Source organism: Zootoca vivipara, chromosome 2, assembly GCF_963506605.1.
Source record: "Zootoca vivipara chromosome 2, rZooViv1.1, whole genome shotgun sequence".
In the NCBI taxonomy this organism is placed as follows: domain Eukaryota; kingdom Metazoa; phylum Chordata; class Lepidosauria; order Squamata; family Lacertidae; genus Zootoca; species Zootoca vivipara.
Genome location: NC_083277.1, coordinates 36,856,457 through 36,878,599, shown reverse-complemented (window position 1 = coordinate 36,878,599; position 22,143 = coordinate 36,856,457). Strand labels below are relative to the sequence as shown.

General features: G+C 42.0%; 1 protein-coding gene across 1 annotated transcript in view; it reads left to right on the top strand.

Moving 5' to 3' along the window:
• Positions 1–22,143, top strand: part of PLXND1 (plexin D1) — a 160,542-nt gene that overhangs the window by 92,663 nt on the left and 45,736 nt on the right. The window contains exons 15-23 of the mRNA XM_060271380.1: positions 2,887–3,026; positions 4,351–4,518; positions 7,124–7,214; positions 8,630–8,896; positions 10,955–11,104; positions 16,619–16,733; positions 17,720–17,827; positions 19,305–19,417; positions 21,743–21,850. Coding sequence (XP_060127363.1) covers positions 2,887–3,026; positions 4,351–4,518; positions 7,124–7,214; positions 8,630–8,896; positions 10,955–11,104; positions 16,619–16,733; positions 17,720–17,827; positions 19,305–19,417; positions 21,743–21,850 — 1,260 coding nt within the window. The remainder of the gene's footprint in view (positions 1–2,886; positions 3,027–4,350; positions 4,519–7,123; positions 7,215–8,629; positions 8,897–10,954; positions 11,105–16,618; positions 16,734–17,719; positions 17,828–19,304; positions 19,418–21,742; positions 21,851–22,143) is intronic.

Here is a 22,143-nt window from a genome sequence, read left to right as displayed (position 1 = left end):
CAAAAACACACCATCACCGACGGAAACTCGCAGGTAGAGCTATCTTATCAACACTTCCAGCTATGACACAAATGGAAATTTACAGAGTATACAATTCTCACGTCGATACTATAATTATCTTGCCAAGAGATATCTGCTCCATAGCTTGGGGTGTGTCATTGGGGACTGCTAGGAGGTATTTCTGTTAATAAAGCTGACAAACATGAACTATACAGTATCAAACGTGCCATGTTTAGCTATACCTCTTGTTACTCTTCTTTGATTATTCATAGAATCATAGAGTTGGAAGAGACCACAAGGGCCATCCAGTCCAACCCCCTGCCAAGCAGGAAACACCATCAAAGCATTCTTGACATATGCCTGTCAAGCCTCTGCTTAAAGACCTCCAAAGAAGGAGACTCCATCACACTCCTTGGTAGCAAATTCCACTGCCGAACAGCTGTTACTGTCAGGAATCTATTGCTCCGTGTCCGCTTCTCTGGAGGAGCAGAATACAACCTTTCTCCCTCCTCTATATGACATTCTTTTATATATTTGAACATGGCTATCATATCACCCCTTAACCTTCTCTTCTCCAGGCTAAACATGCCCAGCTCCCTAAGCCGTTCCTCATAAGGCATCGTTTCCAGGCGGCCTTTGACCATTTTGGTTGCCCTCTTCTGGACACGTTCCAGCTTGTCAGTATCCTTCTTGAAGGATACTTCAAGAAGGATAGTTCAAGTGTTCTGAGAGAGCTCCTTTGCACACTTTGGCCCAGCACCCTTCCATCGTGTGCCCTTCTGCTGCCTTCTATCATCTGTCTACCTCCATCCAAACAGCTGGCAACATTAGTGATGCTAATTCGCTATAGAACACCAAGGGGGTTCTATCCGCTTTCATCTAAGAGCAACATCAACACAACGTCCAGAACTAAAATCTGACCAGTTATAACGGAGGCTAATTCAAACACCCAAACCCAGAATTTGGTTACTTTGGCACATCATGTGAATAGGGATTCTCCTTTCCTCACATCTGCACCAGCAGAGTGGGGACAAGGTCCTTCTCCTACGGGAGAGTCTCACCGGGGTCCAGTGCTACCAGAGAAGCAATTTGTAGGTCATCTCTTGAATTCTGGTGGAGGGTGTTTCACCTAGATTATCTTCCATCTTAACTTGTCACGTTGGACCTCAAGGTGCCTCTCTCATGCAAGGTACCACTCATAACTTGACCACTTGGCAGTTTATATATTGGAGGTCACTGGTTGTCATGGTCTGGCTCAATGCAGAGATAGATATTAACAAATTGACATTAACAAAAATAACAATTAATAACCCAAATAAAGGGCAATCCAAACTATTGCATTAATATGTTTTGCCTCTTAGGGAAATAGTAGCTTTGGAAAGGCAATTTAAAACAGAGAAGAAAGTTTAACTCCTTCCCTAGCATCAATTTTTTTCCCTCCAAATCTTCACCTTTCCACCAGTGACTAGTTTTCAGTGTTAAAAATGAGGCATGGGGAGCAGATCCTGTTCACCATGGTTTGGCTCTTAAATCTCATACAGAAGTATTTTTACAAAAATGTAAAACTTTTTCACAGGATTATGGGGGTTTTTTTAAGTCAAAGTGCTTTTAAAAAGAATCTATAAACATTCTGCTTATCCCAGTATTTTTCTGTAAAAAGGCCCCTTCAAAGTTGCAGTGTTACTGTATAGTATATACTTCAGTATTAAATTTTGCTGTGCAAGATTAAACTCAACTAAAAGGCATTTGAATATATTTCAGAAGGCCAGAAAAAGAACACCTATGGCATTTCTTAAAATATGCTCCTTCAAAGGTACAATAAATTTCATCTCCATTTTACTGTCACAGATATTATTATCCTTACTTACAAATCAAGGCAGTCAGAGCCTGCCAGTCTGATACAAAGATGACTGAAAATGTATTACTGCATCAGAAACTCGAGAGAACTTTAAAATTTGAGCATGGTTTTAGGCTAGGTTCAGAGTTCAAGGGGCACTGTTTGAAAACCAGTCAACGGGGGGGGGGTGATTGTTGTTTGTTTTCTGTGTTGCTCTTCAGCTTCTGATGTCAAAGTTTAAAAACAATTTCAAAGAATCAAATATGGAATATTACAAAACAATGAAAGCAGCAGAATAGGAATGCTAGATAAAACAAGGCAGATAAGGCAACAATGGCTTCGATGGGTTGCTTTGTTTGTTTTGTTTTGTTTGTTTGTTTGTTTTGTTTGTTTTGTTTGTTTTGTTTGTTTTGTTTGTTTTGTTTGTTTTGTTTGTTTTGTTTGTTTTGTTTGTTTTGTTTGTTTTGTTTGTTTTGTTTGTTTTGTTTGTTTTGTTTTACAGCCAGGAAAAGAATTAGAAACTTGTATGTTGTATCAAAATGACATCAAAATAGATACCAGTTAAGAGTTCATGTAGGGTATTCCACAAGTGGGATGTCACTTAATCTGGCCAACAGCAGCTCTAGCTTTTCATTTCTGAGCTTGAACTTTGGGGCACGAATCTACTTAGTTACTGCCTCCAAATAGCAGTTTAGCACCTTCACAGCTTCGCTTGTTTCAGATGTAAAAGAGAAATATAGTTCATTAACAGCACCATACTAAGGACAACCTACTCCAGATCCCTTTTTGTGAGATGAGTTATACAAGTTGCCCCCATTTGACAGCTTGGAAGCCCTACAAAGTCTGTGGAGCCCACTTCCAAACAAATGTGATTAGAATTCCTTTCCTTTGTTCCCAAAACCAACCACCCTTGGTTTCTTCCTGGAGAATTGTTGCAGAGCCTTTGACATGCAGACTCTTCCCTGCCTGCGGTATGTCTGTATCATTAGCATTAATTACAGACTAAGAAACTAATGAATACCTCACCTTGACATTCCTCTCTTATTTAGCTTCCAGTAGTGAAGTTTATGTCTCCATCTACTGGCCCTAAAGCAGGAGGAACCAGAGTAACCATCACAGGGAATAACCTGAGTGTGGGATCTGAGCTCCGAGTTTTGGTTAATAATACAAAAGAATGTGAAGACCTCAGGTAAGTGCTGCCCCAGAATGAACCTTAATTCAGCAGCGGAGGCAGGAAATTATAATTTACCTAACAAGACCCATATGCCATAGCCATATGCCATAAGTGTTTGTCCAATGACTTTTCCAAGGAAACGCAAATTGTTCAGTATGAACAAATTCAGCAGAGCTCTCTTTAATGCAAAGCATATCAACTTGCTGAGTAGCCATATAATCTCACTACTAGTTCGGTTCCCCCCCTCTGTTTTGTATCTGCGAAGGGTACTTAGCAATTCTTTCAAATTATATGTACCGGTAACTAGCAGATAATTTTATATTTGCAGAATTTTCTCATGAGCTGCAAAATTTAAATAGGGTCAGAAGCTGCCCTGATCAGAAGTGAGAAAACAAGTCTATTAAAAAGCCCAGTTCTCCAGCCTGGAGTATACCAATACAGTGGGAAATGTAGCAGAAGCACATCTTACTCTGTTAATATAGTTTTTGATGCATGGATTGCAAAATTGCCTTTTCTCATGCAATGAGTTTTCCCCACTACACTGCCACAGGTAAGCACACCAGCACAGCAGTTTGATGAGGATTTTATGAGCAGTAAAGGATGGGAGGAATGAGGCAGGACCATGGGCGTAGCCTGGGGGGGCAAGGAGGGGCAGCTGCCCCCCAATCAATAAAAATAAATAAAAATACCTAGCAAACTGAAGTTATGCCCCCCCCCAACAAATATCCTGCCTCCCCTAGCAAAACAACTGGCTATGCCCATGGGCAAGGCCTTACATTGGAAGAACACTGCTTGAAAACACACCAAAGTCTATCTGTTGCGGCCTTACTTTTCCACTGGCAGCCAGCAGGATGCCTTTCAGAAGTTTACTAAGAAGATAGCATGACGGCAACAACCTTTCCCTTTAGCTTGTCACCCGGATCAGTGGTTTTGAGGGAAACAGAGCTCTATTTAGTTATCGCTGCTAATAGTTATTGATAGACCTCTGTGAATTTGTCCAGCTATCCTTTAAAGCCAACAAGACTAGTGTTTTTCACCACATACTGAGAAATTCCATGTTGATTGTGCATTTTATGAAGAAATACTTTTTTTCTGTCCTCAGCTGGTTGCCAATCAGTCATTAGGTGGCCCCAAGTTGCGCTTGAGGAAAGAGGCAGACGGACAGAGACAAAAAAAAGAGACACACACACACACTACACACCATTCGTAATTTCATAAACATCCATTGAGTTATAAAGCTTCGGATGAATGGCATGTAGTGTGGATTCTCACAGTAGAGAACAACAACTGGCCATATCCATGCATTGCACAGCAGCTCATTGTGTCTTCTTTTTTATAGTCGCACTGACACTAGCATCACTTGCACCATGCCAGGTGTGGAATTTACTACCACTGTGAAAGTCTGTGTCCAGTTTGAAAGGAAGTCCTGCATTGGTGATAACAGCACCTTCAAGTATGAGAAAAATCCAAGTATAAGAGATATCAACCCCCAAAGGAGTCAGATCAGGTAAGACATTACTCTGTGAGATTTTCTAGAACTGTTAAGAGGGACTAATAGGAAAGGTGGCAGGCAGTCATCTAGGTTGGGGTTTGGACATTCATGAATACTGCATATTGTGCTGAGGCTGGGGTGGTAAAATAGACAAGTTGGTGTGAAAAACAGAGGCAAAGCTGATGCAAGGCAGAACAGTTGCTCACCGTAAACCCAGTTTCAGCTAGCATCGCTAAACTCCAAACTAATAATGGGGAAAGAATCCTAAGTTTATGTGCTTCAAAGGATGTAGAAATTCAGGCCAAAGTCCGCATGAGCATCATACTATTCCTACTGGCTCCGACTGATTGATACAGTTTGCAATATTTTTTATTCAAAAGAACCTGCAAGGCAGACACATTTCAGGACTTCTTTTTTCTTTTTGGGGAAAAAAAATGCTTTTGATTCCATTCTCCCCCTCGAGCCCTTGGGGCTCCGGTTCCTTTTTGAATTTCTCCGTGAAATCACTCCCTGCTTAGTACAGTCTTGAAGTGTAACAGCATAATTTGAACAAAGAAATTTGAGGAAATCTGCAAGTGTACCTGAAGCCCAAGTTACTCAGGAAGTGTTTTAAGGCCAACCAGGGCCAACTGCCCTGATCTTATGCGACGTTCTTAAAGTGGGATCGCATGTGATCACAAAAACCAAAACACGAATTGCAACATGGGGAATTGCAAATGAGCAGCAGCAGCACACCCAGTTTTCAGTGCTGGGCAGGAAGTTCTGACAGTCTTGTGAGTGTGAGGCAGGATAGAGCTGGGTCAGAAATGCAGGGTGGCAGCTGCAAAACGTAAGAGTTGGGCAGAAACATTCAAGATCACTAAGCTGCAAATAAATGCTGTCCTAAACTGCGGTGTGCAAACAGCACTGTTACTGTAGGCCAGGGGTCCCCCAACTTACCCGGCTTTGGGCTGGATGCCCGCCGCGCCGATTGCGTGGTGGGCTGGGGTGTGGAGGAGCACGCGCGGCTGTGCACGTGCATGCGCAAACGCTATTTCTGGCACACTCCCGACCTGGAAAGTGCCAGAAATAGCTTGTGCGCATGTGCAGAAGCCTCCTCCAACCCGGAAATACACCGGAAATGATGCTTGCGCGTGCGCACAAGCTATTTCCGTCGCTTTTCTGGGTTGGAAGTCGGCAGCCGCGCCACACCGGTAAGAGCAGCGGGCGGCTGCATAAAAGAGCCTTGGGGGCCGTATGTGGCCCCTGGGCCGTAGTCTGGGGACCCCTGCTGTAGGCCAACCAAAGAGGACAACAAAGTGCTTGGAAAGTTATACTGCAGGATTCCTCTTGCCGCTAGTTCCATTTTCCCACCACGCTGCTGCTTCTGATGAACGTGGTGCTGTAGGTTTCCTCATCAAAAGGGTAATTGGACCTAACATAGTTTTTCCCGGCAATGATCAAATACCATTCGGAATTAAATTTCTTCAAGGAAACACCAAGCAACATCGCAGATGTAGCGTGAACTACAGAGAGCCTATGAATATGCATAACCACAGCATGCTGGGGCTTTAGAGGCCTTAAATGACTTGCGAAGGCTGTCCCTGTATGTTATCACTTTGGATTTGAGTGTCTTTTGGAGGCAAAGGGGATAAATCACTATCTTCCTGAATTCCCCGATGAGCCACCTGATGTTGCGGTATAATTAAAGCAAGTAGAACACGAAATGGTTGAAGTAATGAAAGGCCACATGCGGGGTAAAGTCTGGATGTAGTTTTTGGTAACCAATGGAGACAAGCCTCTCCTCTCTCCTCCTCTCTGTATTGGTGGCATGTGCTAAAGCTATCTCATTATTTTCTTTAATTGATTTCACATTGATGGTGCCACATTTAGCATTCCTCAGGCAGCTTGTCTGATGGGGTAAGACTACCCAAACCTTTCACTTTTTAATATCAAGTGTTCGAAACATCCAGGATTCATGTCAGCGCAACTATTCATTCATACTTTGCAACCGAGGTAATAAAATATATTCAGAGCATGTCTCTATTTAGCCTCAATGGTGAAATAGTTATTTGTTATTTTATTAGTGAATTGTGCTTTTGAAGTTATTAGGTGATGCTGGGAGCAACGTAAAAAATTTTCAGTGACTGCATGCAGCCCTTAGGCTGCAGGTTGTCCACTTTTTAGTCCAAGCAGATGCTTTTACATTTTCTTTTATCCATGCATGTTAAAATGCATTTTGTGCTTACTTGTAAAACTGTAAGATGCACATACAGCAAAGTATACTTTCCACCACATGTCTGGTCATTGTCCTTGCACACCTTGCTTGACCAGTGTTTTCCACCACATGTGCTTACATTTGTGTGCATTTACTTCTGGGTAATGTGTGAAGTAGCCTTTATTCTGCTACAGTTTGGTAAAGCAAATAACATAAAAACAGCTCTGCTTGAGACTTTTGAAAGTCACTGCCAGTCACAGTGTTGATTGATGCTGGGCTAAACAGGACTGCAGACTTCATTCAATACAGGACAGTGTCTATTTCCTTTTCGTTCATTTTCTTATCTTGTATGAATGAAAGATGCCCCATTCTTCATCTGATCCCTTACTTCACTGTTTTTGTTTTCTTTTTCTTTTTTTAAAGTGGAGGCAGAATCATCACCGTGGAAGGAAATGGATTCTTGATGGTTCAGAATGTGTCTATGGTTGTTCTCAATGTTGGAAAAGAACAAACAGTAAGTCTTTGTGAGAGTAGCATGATAAAGAAAAGAGCGAAAATGATGGAAGCATTCAGTCAAATATGATGGTGGGCAAAATAGAAGGCATAAGTTTTGCATAGAAGCCGGAAATGAAATTAGTTCACTTCAGTTCATGGCCCACTGAAAATGGCTGTCCTCCTCCACCACCTAACTTCCTACAATATTTTTCTACCCCTGGATCATCAGGGAATTGCTACCATTCAATTCCTGTTTCCGCTGAGATGGGTTAGGGTTTGATTTACTGACATATATAGGATCATATTGGTCATGGGTAGGTTGTTGTCCTCCAGTTATCATTGAATATAGCTCTCATCATCCCTGACCATTGACCACACTGGCTGGAGCTGCTGGGAGTTGGAGCCCAACAATCCCAGGGGGCTATAGATTTCTTAACCTGGTGTAGATATTTTCCCACAGGTTAAATTACTTAAAAGGCCATATTCCCCTTCCTATTCAGGGTGGCACACATGTTCTTCTCTTCCCTCCACCCTTAGCTTCACAACAGACCAGTGTTGAGAGAGGATGCCTAACAGAAGACTATTCAGTGAACTTCATGGCTGAGCATTGAGTACTGGTCTTAAGTCCATGAGTCTAGCTCAGGGGTCACCAAACTTTTTCAGCAGGGGGCCGGTCCACTGTCCCTCAGACCTTGTGGGGGGGGGCACACTATATTTTTTTGGGGGGGATGACTGAATTCCTATGTCCCACAAATAACCCAGAGATGCATTTTAAATAAAAGGACACATTCTACTCATGTAAAAACATGCTGATTCCCGGACCGTCCGCAGGCCGGATTGAAAAGGCGATTGGGCCGCATCTGGTCCCCGAGCCTTAGTTTGGGGACCCCTGGTCTAGCTAGTACATCACTCTGGCTTTCAATTACCTCTTGGTCTCGGAGGACAACTTTGGGGTGCACCTGCACTCTGCTTGTGGTGTCCCGTAGTCCAGATTTTGTGGGTCAAGCTATAAAGCTCCTCTCATTAGACCAATCCCACTATTTGTTTAAAAACGAAATATTTTCCAACTGAATTTTGATTTCTCGTATTTGAAAATGTCTGTTTGGATCATTTTTGTGATTAAGGGCTTTGATTATTTTATTTTGCCAAAATATAAGGATTTTTCCATTTTTATTTTTATTTTGTTATGATACATGATGGTCAGAGATGATTCAGTAATTTCGTGATCGCTGATTTCTCCCCAACCTCTCTTGCATCCCTTTAGCAAGCAGGGCTCCCTTTCAGTGCCACCTTTCTCTGTCCACTTTGATGAAAATATCTAGCCCCATGCAAACAAATACTCGAATGGCTGCAGACTTTTTGAAACCTTTGCTTGCACATCGACACCACTTGAGTTGATCCTTATTTGATGTGCATGCTTTCTCCTGCTTTCAGAACTGTAAGGTTCACACGGACACTGTGATTACCTGCCCTTCTCCAGCTGCTTCCAACCTCACCGGGAGCAAGCCAGCACCTGTGGACTTCTACATCAATGGACGCCTGTATACCGATGACAACCTTTTCCCTTTTGAACACCCTGAGGAGGCTATACACATTAGCAAGTTCCATTTGGAATACTATATGGACCCCCAGTTCTTCACAGCCAAGAAGGAGAAATGGATCAAACACCATCCAGGGGAGCCTTTGACGCTAGTTATACATGTAAGAATGTGGTGTTTCCCATTGGTTCATATTACCTTGTTGTTCAGCTGGTGAGGGAATATTGCCAGACTGAGTTGGTGGTGGTGGTGGTGATGATGATAATAATAATAAAAATAATTTATTTATACCCCGCCCTTCTGGCTGGGTTTCCCCAGCCACTCTGGGCGGCTTCCAATAGAAAAATAAAATACAATAATCTATTAAACATTAAAAGCCTCCCTAAACAGGGCTGCCTTCAGATGTCTTCTAAAAATCTGGTAGTTGTTTTTCTCTTTGACATCTGATGGGAGGGCGTTCCACCGGGCGGGCGCCACTACTGAGAAGGCCCTCTGCCTGGCTCCCTGCAACTTGGCTTCTCGCAATGAGGGAACCGCCAGAAGGCCCTCGGCGCTGGACCTCAATATCTGGGCAGAACGATGGGGGTGGAGACGCTCCTCCAGGTATACTGGACCGAGGCCATTTAGGGCTTTAAAGGTCAGCACCAGCACTTTGAATTGTGCTCGGAAACGTGCACAATCGATGGTGAGAAATGTTGTAAGGGGGGTGTTGTTTCTCAAACAGTGTCATAATGAGCTTACCCTAAGAAAGAGCAATGCAGTTTTAATCCCCCTAAGGAGAGTAGTTTGGGATAGGATGCTGAAATTGAGGACATGCAAATGCATCTTCCTTCCTGTTCCTCTGCATCTTCAGCTTATCCAGAACTTTCACTTCTCCCTCTCTTGGAAGATGTACAAGTTGTTGAAGGGCGGAGAAGTTTTACATCTTCCGAGCAGGGGAGGTAGAGAAGAGACACTTGCACTTCCTGTTCCTTGCACCTTCATGTCTCATCTGAAACTACCCTCAAAACAAAGGTGGGCTGCCTGGATGGCTCTGTGTCCTATGCAGGCAGATAAGGGAAGAAAGTGAAAAGGGTGCAGGGCTGTGCTTATTTGTGAACTCCTTTAACGTCTCAAAAGGAGGGATCATGAAGAGGCAGATTTAGCCTGGAATAGGACCTCCCAGCACCTCAAACACCGTAACAATTGATTAAAGGATGGGATGAGAAGGAGCACCTTATGATTCAATAAACGCAAGGGGAAATGTAGACACAGAGTCAAGCAAGAGTTTATGCCTCTTCTAACAAATCAGTGCAAGTAGATAAATAGGTACCGCTACAGCGGGAAGGTAAACGGCGTTTCCGTGCGCTGCTCTGGTTTGCCAGAAGTGGCTTTGTCATGCTGGCCGCGTGACCTGGAAGCTGTACGCCGGCTCCCTCGGCCAATAACACGAGATGAGCGCCGCAACCCCAGAGTCGGTCACGACTGGACCTAATGGTCAGGGGTCCCTTTACCTTTTAACAAATCAGAAATAAGTAAATAGTGGACAAATAAGGAAATAGTGGACAATAGATAAAAAAACATTAGAAGGAAGAAGTGGAGGGTGAAAATTTATACTTACTCAGAAAAATCCTACATCATTTTGACACCTCCTGTTAAATAAACAAGGAAATTGAGACAAAGCAGAATTGAATGATTTGGAACAATGCTAGTCACAGGCCTTTATGTACTGGGAAATGTTCTCACTGAGTACCATGGACTTCAAAAGCATTGTCCAGTCAAATGCAGCCATTACCAGGATCTAAGCACCATCTAGTCTTTCTTTCCGTCACCAGTTTCTATACAGGCTTATGATTATCTTTAATCAGATACCATTTGATGTGCAGAATCAGGGGAAGATCAAAGAGAGTTTCCCCAGGCCTTTAAGGCTTTTTGGCTCTGATGTTTTCCATTCTGGGAGTTGCAAAGGAACTGGAAAACAGTTCCTGTGCCATCCCCCGTCCCTCGTATCTCCAACACATCCAAAATAGAAATATGGGAAGAGGGCTTTGTGTTTCCTGTGATACTCTGGTAAAATGGAAAATGTCAGCTGAAAAGGAGAGATTTGGACTAAATTGAAATATTTCAGAAATGTTTGAGACAGAGTTTAGTGGACCTTTTGAGAAGTAGACACTGTAGCGGAGACCAGCATTGATTCACTGTCATTGTCATTTTTCACTTGGTTTGTTTTTTTCATAATTAGAAAGAGCCTGACAACCTTGGCCTGGAAAGCAACGAGTATGAAGTTAAGATTGGCTTAATTTCCTGTGAGATCCAAATAGTTTCAGATAAAGTAATTCACTGCTCAGTCAATGAATCTCTGCGCACCTCAGAAAGACAAGTCCCTGTTACGGTAAGTGGTAGAAGCATGAAAGCATTTGCCAGCTTGTATTTAACCTGCCTCCTAGCCTACACAACAGACACTGTCGACACCCTAGATTTTGGCTTCCACTATGTGTACAGGCAATCCAACCCAATCTTTAGAATTCTCACTTTTACTTTAGTGTGCCATTTTACCTCCACCCCCATCGTTTCACACCTCCTAAAAAGGAATTACATCAATTATCTTACGTGGGAGAAGGTGAAGGAGTGCATTCAGGAATGCATCATCAGAGGAGATGGACACTTTCCCTACCCCTTAGGGACCTCATTATCGGGGGGCGATGTTCATGTTTGTGAACGGTTGGTTTCTGAACTGTGACTCAGACAGAAGTCCATTCTCTTCATCGTGGGTTTTGTTTCTTTGTCACTCTAAAATGAAATGCTAACGTGTGACAGAACCTTGGCAAGAGGTGGAGAGAAAGAAAGAAGGCAGCCTTTCCCCTGCAGGCTAAGAGGAACTGAAACCCATTAAGGACAGGCCGGTGGGATCATGTCCAATTAAGAAATGACCGGTTCTGCTGAGGATAAACAAATTAAATACAAATAAAGTTGGGTATATGGTTTTGTGAATTCCCAAGCGGCAATATTGCAGTGTTGAATTGCAGGTCCTGTCTATCATCTAATATTTTCCTTTTAAAGTGCTTTGTTTTCCTTCACCCGTGTATAGCGAGTATGGCAATTCATTGTAGCTTATTGTGAGCTAGCACTCCTGCTACTGCTCTCAATGCAGGAGACTAAGTGGATGTGAGAGATGGGAGTATAGTTGTGGGGACAGAGGCAGTGTGGAGAAAGTTTAGCCAGTTCCCCTGGTTGGCTGTCTTGTGTGTGTTTTTCCCCAGCCCAGGGCTCCTTACCTCCCTCTTCCTCAGTCTGAAGGGAGTGGTTGCGCAGCCCTCAAAAGGGCCACTTCTCAGCTGCTGATTTCATATTCAGGAAGGTTTTGCTCTTTGGTGTAAGCTTTCTTCAACTTGTATGTCTGCTTTTGTGGTTTTACAAGTCTTCATTTCTGGGGTTTTTTCCCAGACTGAGTCACTAATTACACTCATTTCTCTGCAGTTGCTTTACTTTCTATATGTCCCTTAGCTTCTTCGGAGTGGCTTTAAAGCTGTTCACACATTGAGACAGGTGGAGACGTTCTCTCCAAGGCATAACAACCTACAGCTTTCTCTCTTTTTCCCTACCCCCAAATCTCAGTTGTTCCCTTTTTTCCAGTAAGTGTGTTAATATTAAGTTGGCAGGACTATGTGGCTGGGGGGGGGGGAGCCTATTGGGACTTCGAGAAGCCTGTGGCCAAACCTTCCCCAGAAGCACAGCATTTCGCAAATGTGGGATGGAAACTTCTTTTTAAGCTGGAGAAACCCATGCCTCTAGCATTGCATCTGAGAAGAGGGTGTTATTTTGTTATTTGGGTCTTTGTACATGAAATTCCATTGCAAAGGCAAAACAAACAAAGGCAGAAATAGCAGGCCTCTGAATTTCCTCACCCATTGTTACAGGGAACTATAAAACGAGAAAATTCCATCTTTAATTGGGGACTTTTATAAATATAGGGTAAGCTATATATATTTTAAAAAGGAAGCTGGTAGGGTCCCCCCCTTCCTTCAGAGATCTTTTAATACCATGTAAATTGCTGTATCCTTAAAAAGTTTGATGTTGGTTAAATTCATGCCACTTTATCAGCCTGTCAAACCCCCCAGGGTAGATGTGCCACACTAGGTATGTATTGCAGCTCTCCTTGATAAACATGGGTGGTCTACCAAGTCTTTGGCAGGTCACAATGCCTAGCTGCCATCCCACATATGACCCAGAGGCAGCAAATTTGGAAAATGTCGTTCTTATCCCATACCAGCAGCCATTGAACCCAGCTAAACAGGAACCAAGGCTGAGTTTCATCGCGGTGCCCCAGAGTTCTACTGCCAAAATTGTGTCGCTTCTCTTATCATGCGGACCGTGCACTCCTCCCCCCCAAAAAAAATCCCTTCACTGACTTCCTTTTGCAACCAGCTCAAACAACTTAACACTGCCTTCTGTTCTTCATACCGGTAGGCTTGCCTCGCCCTATCTTTTTCTTCCTTTGTCTCCCCAAATCCCTCTTTATTATCGTCAGTTCTCCAACCCGACCAGCCTCACTCACCCAAAAGTCTTTTAATAGCTTCAGGCTTTCTCTCTTGCTGCTCCCCATGCTTGGAACCCCTTCCCAGAACACTTAGGTGAAATCATAATCAAATCCCTGCTTAAAAGCTACTCTTTCCATAAATTTGTCAGCTTAAAAACCTTTAGGGTCAAACTACTTGTTACATTAAGCATGCTTTTTAAAAAAGCATGCTTAGTGCTCCTCATTTATATTTTTCCGGGGGTGGGGTGGGTGGGAGGAGCAATTGTGTGAAGACTCTTGTCTGGTGCACTGGCTCCAAACCAGGACTATGGGTACTTTTTAAAAAGCATGCTTTGTGCAACTCACATACTGTAGTCCAACTAAGAAACTAAGCCTAAGTGCATGTACAATTCTTTCATTACTCTCTCACCTTCCTTTATTGCCTACCTCAGTATCAAAATTTACTGTGCAGGGGATTTCATTTTTTGGCTTATGTTATGTGGTATGTTCATGATGCTACTAATAGTGGCAATAGTAGCAATAATAATAATAATAATAATTTTATTATTTCTACCCCACCCATCTGGTTGGGTTTCAACAGAAGATTAAAAACAAAATAAAACTTCAAACAGAAAACTCTTCCCTAAACAGGGCTGCCTTCAGATGTCTTCTGAAAGTCGGATAGTTGTTTATTTCCTTGACATCTGACGGGAGGGCATTCCACAGGGCGGGTGCCACTACCAAGAAGGCCCTCTGCCCAGTTCCCTGTAACCTCACTTTTAGCAATGAGGGAACCGCCAGAAGGCCCTCGGAGCTGGACCTCAGTGTCCTGGCAGAACGATGGGGGTGGAGGTGCTCCTTCATTACTCTACTCATTACCTGGAGCTGGTCAAAAAGTGTGGGTTTTTGCACTCACAGTGATGTCAGTTGAGGGCAGCATAACAAGACTTAACCAAAAAAGAAAAGTAAATCAAGAGGTTTTACATTGCAGTTTTCTTAGACAAAGGAGCCGTTGCTTCTGCCTATTAGATATCTGAATATATATATGGTGGAATATTCTGCTAAACCAGAATTTTCCGGAAATGTGAATATGTTTATGTTTTGCTTATGAAGTTTAATAGATAGAAACTATTATATTATTTAGAGGCAAGGTTGCTGTGCACATTTATTCTTCTGTTCAAAGTCTGAAAAAGTAGGAACCATGAATTCTGTGCTCCTTTGTAAAAGAATGCTTAAAAAAATAGGGTCACCTGATAAGCTTTTTCATTGCTAGAAATGGCAGGGTTATCATGTTGCTAAACAACATTTTAAAGCACATGGGAAATATCAAAATCATCTGATGCCTGATACCATTTCTAAAGGAAATAAATCCCATCCAGGAAACTCTCTAGTGACAGATTCTATTAAATTAGATTACCCACAGCTAAATTATATCAATAAACTCTAGCCTGGCCTCTTGAATAGGGATGGGGAGCATTCTGCCTTGACAGGGCACAGGGACGAGCAACACTTCTTGCTGTTGGAATGATTTAAGCCCAAATAACCCCTCTTGCACTCATTTCTTTGCCCTATAGATGTGCCCCTTAGTGAAATTCCTGGCCATTTCTAGTAACTATATATATATAATTTTTTCATATATATTCCATAAATCATTTGAACTTCCATCAACCATGTCTCAAGATTTCCCAACTTTTTAACTTCATCTTGTATTCCTTATTTCACTATTACTTTTAATAATCACTAATCAAATTCCATTTTCCTAACTTGTCCTCTGTAATATTTCATACATTTCTCCTTACAAAACTTCCTGCAAACCTATAAGCATAATTTGTTGATTACAATTGTTTTTCAAATATTTTTCAAATTTAGTCCAGTCCTTCAAGAACCTCTGGTCCCGTCGGTTTCGAATTCTCCCTGTCATCTTATCTAATTCTGCATAGTCCACGTTTCTAGTAACTTCTGGCAGGATTATGCAGTTGCCCATGCAGAGTCTACCAGTGAAAACAGAGTTTGATTCTCAGCTGAACCCCTGATTCACAATTGGCTGGTACAGACCAGCTCCCTCCAGGTCACACTCCTTTCTGTGGGGAAGCGAAACTCATTTTCTTAGTTGTTCTGAGAGTATGCTTCCTCATTAAATCACAGATAAACTCCCTGTCCCCAGCTTTCCGCTGGACCTCTGAGTGCAGAGATGGAGAAGTGGGTTGCCTAAAGCCACACTTTTGCCCCAGTTGTGCATCCCACTACTGTGCCTTAACCCCAACACTGCCGCAAATTCTTCAGCACATGCCTGTGGCTCTTCATTTTCTTTCTTGGTCCTATTTTTTACTTGGAGATTTCCAGCCCATTTTAAAGGAGCTTAACAACTGACAACAGTCAACGGCAAATAATACTCTTGGTTCAAGGGATTTCTTAAACTGCATGAAATAAAAAGACATGGAATTGTGCATCGCTATATTGTTTAAAAATCATACATTGCTCACCTAGCACAGGAAGGTCAAAGCGCTAGTTAGTCTTTATATAATTAATGAGGGAGAACTGTACTTTGCAGATAGCTGCGGTTGCTGTATATGTTTCTGTTTCAAATCAAATGTTTGAAAAACTGTTAAATGTGAACTGAGCTGGAGAATTCGGATTGAGTAAATATTATTGTGCATGAAAAAGGTTGTTTGTTGAAAAAAAGCATGCTGCTAAGGGAAGGGAGAAAAATAACAGTGGGATCTTATCTTAAAGTTTAATCAACTGGGTCTGAATAACTAATTCCTACAGCCATTTAGATGGCTGGTCCTTATATTGAAAAGACAAAGGTGTATCCTTTGGAGTGAGACACAAAGTTTAATGAAAGTATGATGTTGGAAACAAAGTGAAGTGTATTTATTTATTTATTTATTTATTTATTTATTTGCATCGAGCTAATTGTGCACTTACATTTTTCTTAAAAAATCAAAACTTATATTTTGTCTCTCTGGGACTGATACTTTATTCTAGTTTTGATGTTCATCTTCAAGCATGGGTATGACTTCTTAAAGTGCACCCATGCATTATGAATAAACATAGTGGACAACAGGATCTAAAGAAGTCACCCAGGGTCTTGTAGAAATTATTGTGATTTGTTTTGCCTTTGTGTGTGTGACACACAGTTTTGCCTTTGTGCATGTGACACACAGACAGTCTGATAACCATCAACCAGACCCAGCAATGCTAATCAAAGTAGGTCCTACTATTGAACTACAGAACTGTGATTCATTCAGTATTGCAGAGCCAGCAACTAAATGATTTGCTAACCTCATTTGTCTCTGCAGAACATCCCTCCCATGTAACCTGATTTCTGTACTGCTCCTAGCTTCTCATTAAATAACTTCATGATGGTTCCATCCTGTTCTTTCTTAGATCCAGGTTGGGAAATTCAATCAAACAATTGCTATGTTGCACCTTGGAGGAAGTGAGACGGCAATCACTGTTTCCATAGTCATCTGTAGTATCTTGCTGCTGCTCTCTGTTGTAGGTAAGGGACAAATGCCCGTCAGAGGCAGCTTCACCCAACATAACCAGATTCCAAAGATTTTTTGGAGTTATTATTTTATTTTATTTATTTGTCATTTCCCTGGAGGAAAAATCAACATATGAAAATAAAAGGCAGTAGACTGTTCAAAACACACAAATTATAAAACAGTAAAATGCTAACACTCAAATTCCTGGTAGAAGGGAGTCAAAATATGTTAATATCAGCATTCCACAAGTTGGGGAGGAGACACAATTGAAAAGGCCTGTTCTCTTGTTACCATGGTCGGGATTGCTTTCAGAGGAATACATGGAGAAGGAACTATGTTGGAACCTCAGAGTCTGGATAGGGCTCATATGAGAAGAGGTGTTCCATCATTTATTATGGTTCCAAGCCTAGGTTAAGACCAGCTTTTTAAATGAGGTTTTGATGTTCTTTTGTAAGCTACCCTGCTAATGTATTTGATTAATGTAATAATCGATAAAGGAAAGGAAACAGAAGAAATACGTTTAGCTTACCCACACAGTTTATAATTCAGTAGGTGGGTTTGTGTTTGTTTGTTTGTTTGTTTGTTTGTTTGTTTGTTTGTTTGTTTTTAATGTAAGTTGGATGGATAGACCATACCACAATCCAAACACAAATGTGTCCATCTCGTATCTCAAATGGTCTTGTAGCATATCACAGCAGCATCTGCTCTTGTAGTGAGATAAACTGAACCATCTTAACCCTCTGGAAATGTTCCTTTATCCATGATCCAATGGACTAGCCATCAGACCCAGCTCTGCCAATTATTTTTCATTCCAATTGGCTCATGTTTGGTGAGCAGCAGTTCTCACCGGTTGGGGGGGGGGTAGCGTTACGTACTCTTTCCCCCAGTGAATCGTAATAGCAACACCAGTGCTATATTAATAGGAAATGGACGTGTTGGACACTGCCACAGCTGCTTATTGTCTTCCCTTTGGGGCCTTTCTTTCCTTCCATTCCTCCAGCCCTGTTTGTGTTTTGCACCAAGAGTCGCAGAGCGGAGCGTTATTGGCAAAAGACTCTTCTGCAGATGGAGGAGATGGAGTCCCAGATCCGAGAAGAAATTCGCAAAGGTAAGTACCTTTAAAGAGTCAGTGTTGAAGGGCATCAAATAAATGTTTCTTCTCAAATACTCTGGGGGAAGTTTGCAGCCCTGGGATGCCCCTCAGAGTTCATGCAGAAGAAACAGCAGTGCCCACAGCATTGGGTCCTGTGACTCGGAGATCAGCTTCCTCGGAGATTGCAAAATGGTATTATTGTTAACAAAAGGGAAGCTGCCGCCTCGTGCTGTGGTTGAAACTTCCAGAAACGGTTTGCTGCATTTGGGGAACTTGTAAACAAAATCGCAACCAAGTAGGCAAACCACAGCCTAATGGGTGCAAGTCAGGAGTTTTGAATGAAACCTGTTGCATGGACTTGGGGAAATAGCAAGCTTCCAGTTCACTAGCATTGTAAAATAATCCAATGAGCAAGGAGCACAGGCTCTACTTCTGCCTATGGCTCTTTTTCAATATTGTCTTACCAACGTCGTTAGAAGGTGGCTTCTAGATCAGCGTTTCTCAACCGCTGTTCCGCGGCACACTAGTGTGCCGCGACGTGCAGCGACGAGAAGGGCAATTTGCATTGTCACAACACTGACCCGCCGGAAAGCAATATTTCTCCTCCTCTTTCCCAAAGCTCAGTGCAAACGAGCCTGGCGGCCGCCAATACACAACACTGACCCGCCGGAAAGCAATATTTGGCAAGTGTTTCTTACAGTCATAATTATAATATAGGGCGGCACAGAGTTAAATTGTTTAACTTTTTTAATGGTGGTGTGCCTTGTGATTTTTTTCACGGAACAAGTGTGCCGTGGCCCAAAAAAGGTTGAGAAACACTTTTCTAGATTATCTCATGTTGCTGGTTTCCATATGTGTGAAATGGCTTCTTCACAAGAGTCCTGTGAGCCTTTAATGACGCTCTAGGATCCAGTAGTGAAAGGAACTAAAATAGCATTCTCTGGAGGAGTTCTGTTAGTTGTCCCCATTTTACAGCAGCCTGGCTGGCCTGAACTACAAGTCAGGTGGTTAGCGCTGCCAGTCCTGTGGAACACACTTTCAGTAAAGATTTGGCAGGCATCCTCACTTTTAACTTTCAGGTGTCTCTTGGAGACCTTTTTATGCCGACAGGCCTATGCAGTTTTTCAACATTTTTCTTGAGTAGCCAGTCTTTTAAATTATTGTTCTAAACTGCTTTTAATTTGGGGGAGGGGGGTGTTATAGTTTTATGTTGCTGTACGCTGCCCTGCTATTTTATGAGAGCACTGTAGATACTTAAGAAATATAAATATTGCTTGCCAAAGTTAGAGGAAAAATTGATTTCTTTTTAGTCCATGAGTCTTTACAGAATCCTCCGCTATACATGATGTTCTAGCGATGATTAGGATGCAATATTTGACCCCAAAAAAGTAGGTGTAACTGCTGCCAACGTGCTGCAACATACAGAATAAGAATAAAAGTTTGCATTACATGAAAGCAGCTCTTTGGTCTGATTGTGGTTTCTTTGGATCAGGTTTTGCAGAACTCCAGACAGATATGACAGATCTTACCAAGGAGTTAAATCGCAGCCAAGGAATCCCATTCCTGGAATACAAGTACTTTGTTACACGAACATTCTTTCCCAAAGTAAGACAATGTGGCACTTTAAAGGTTCTAATAATGCATGACTTTCCCCAACTGTACACTGTGTGTGTTTCTGTTTGCCTTTGATGCTCGATGTTGCCTTTAACACTCAGTGTTTAGAGGGCAGTTTAATACTATTGTCCAGTTATTGTGATGTTAGTTCTACAGCAAGCCCCCAGAAGCTGCTTCCCATCACCATGGATCCTTGTCTTGTAAGCAGAAACAGGCCTTGTTGATAATTAGAAGGCAAGTTTATAGTAGAAAATAATGGCTGCGCAGTCAGGCAGTGGCATTGAAGAGAGATCTCCAGTCCAAACTAGTATTAAGTAGGGCTGTAGCATGTCATCACTTAGCATCGAGTGCTGTTTCTTAAGTGTTTAATAAGCAAATATCTTTTCCCCAGTTGTGGACTTTTGATTTATGCACTACAGCAATCAGGGTTAGATATATCTTCAGTTCCCCAGTGAGAAGTTGGTTGGTGTTACACTGAGATTGGCCTCAGGAATTGTGTTACAGAGTTCAATAATTTACATTCATAATTCAGCTAAGTCAAATCACATCTGGACAGCCTGTTCAACTATGCTCACTTTCAGAACCAAATATCTCAAAGATAGGAATATAACAATAATTGAAGTTGTTGTAAGACACTTTCTTGGCAGAAACAATCAGCATTCAGTGTCCTTATGACAGCCTTTGAGAGTCTTCACAGGTGTATACATTTTAACTGAGCTGTTCCAGATCCAGTATGTTAACTTAAACCCGGTAATGAATGTCACACCAAATGCTGTGCTTTCTTTTTCTTGTTATCGTTTGCCTGTAATGTAATATATGCTGATCAAATAGCAGCATTGCACCCTAGAAACAGCTGCATTATATCAATAGTGGGAGAGAGAGGGGTGATTTCTGTTTGGGAGCTTCATTTGTTGTTGTTTTGTGGTAAAGTAAGCAGGGAGGTAAGCACTCGCATTCACTGAATCTAATACATAGCAAGACGTTAAAATTGACATTCAGAGGAAGTGAATCTGAGCCCATGTGGTGTAGTGGTTAGAGGTTCAGACTAGGACCTGAACCTCTAACCTGGGAGACAAGGGTGCAAATCCCCTCTTGGCCAGAAGCTCACTGGGTGACCTTTGGCTTTTCAGTCTCAGCCTAACCTACTTCACTGGGTTGGTGTGAGGATTAAATGCGGGGTAGGAGAACCATGTATGTTACCTTGAACTCCTTGGAGTAAAAAGGTGGGATTTAAGTGGAATAAATAATAAATAAATTCAATTAGCATGTCCCATCAAGGATTTTTGCTTCTGCAAGGGGACATTATCCACTTTACATCACCTGTGCCCTCCCCCAAACTGCTCTAGCAGGTTGTGGAAACCCTCTAGAACATATTTAGATGGTGCGTAGGAGGAAGGCAAGGGGGAGAACGTTCAGTTTCCAAACAGAATTCATGTACTGATGGAATGAGAGACTTAGAACTTTGTTGAATTCCACCCTAAGATTTGCTAGCTCTCATAGTTGTGGGAGAGCACTAAAATGTATGAGCAGCGAGTGCTTAAAAGGAAAACGGGGACTGAAAATGATTTCAGGTAGTCCTAAGGAAAGACTTTGATATCCTGCCAGCAACTTGCCCTTTGCCAATGGATGCTCGCATCTTATCTCTTGTTACAGTATACATGGCCCCCTCTTCCTTCATTCCCCATTACACTATTCCATCCTTATACTTGCCTCAAAACTTTTGAAAAGCCACATTTCAGAAGCAGAATAAGTGAAAGCAAACAAAAAAAGCAGGAAAAAAATGGAAATATATGCAATTCCTTCATTTGCAAATGAATTCTGTGAGCGGAATTTGAATTGTCTTGCAGATTACGCAAAGCCTCGGGCGAGTACATAAATATAGGAGAATGAAGCAGTTCGCTCCTTTTGTCTTGGAAGAGGCAAATATTCAAATACCCAATAACTACTTATTGTGGCTTAGTCCCAAATAATTCCCCCCATTCTGTGAAGCCATGAATGTCAGATTAGGCAGTTCATAACGTTCACACTGTGAATACCTTGTTTCTCTCAAACAATATGCCTCCCCCAAAGTTCTTCTATGCATTCATTCAGAAGCTTCTTGCCGAGAGTTTAAAACCTCCATAAAACATGCCAAATTATTTCTTACTTGTGAGTAGCCTCAAGTCATGATGACATCTCTCCTTGCCACTCCATAACAATATTGCTTTGTTGGCACAGGGACTTGGAGAAGGCATGTAGGATTTGATCATGCTTCCTTTTTTGCCAAATAACAAGATGTGCTTTGGATTTGTTTTCTGTGTTTCTTTAAAAAAATAGTGTTCCTCCCTCTATGAAGAGCGTTACATTCTGCCTTCCCAGCACCTTAATTCACAGATGGGCTCTCAGGTGCAAGAAACTCACCCATTACTGTTGGGAGAATGGAAAGTGAGTATTGGCTACAGATACAGCTGTAATGATCAATGTGTTGTTTTATTATACTGTAGTGATTAAGAAATGCATGAGAAATAAGTAGTATGTTCTGTACCGAGTAACCAATGAAGTTTGGCTACAGAGGAGTAAAAACAATAGGAAATGTCCTCCTAGGATGTAGAAAGCTGTAGAAAAAAATAATAATTTCATGGGGGGGCGGGGAGCTCTAGAATAAATGTATATGAATTCACACATATTAGAAGAAGATATAGGATACACTGAAGAAACACCCTTCTTCAAACAGTGCA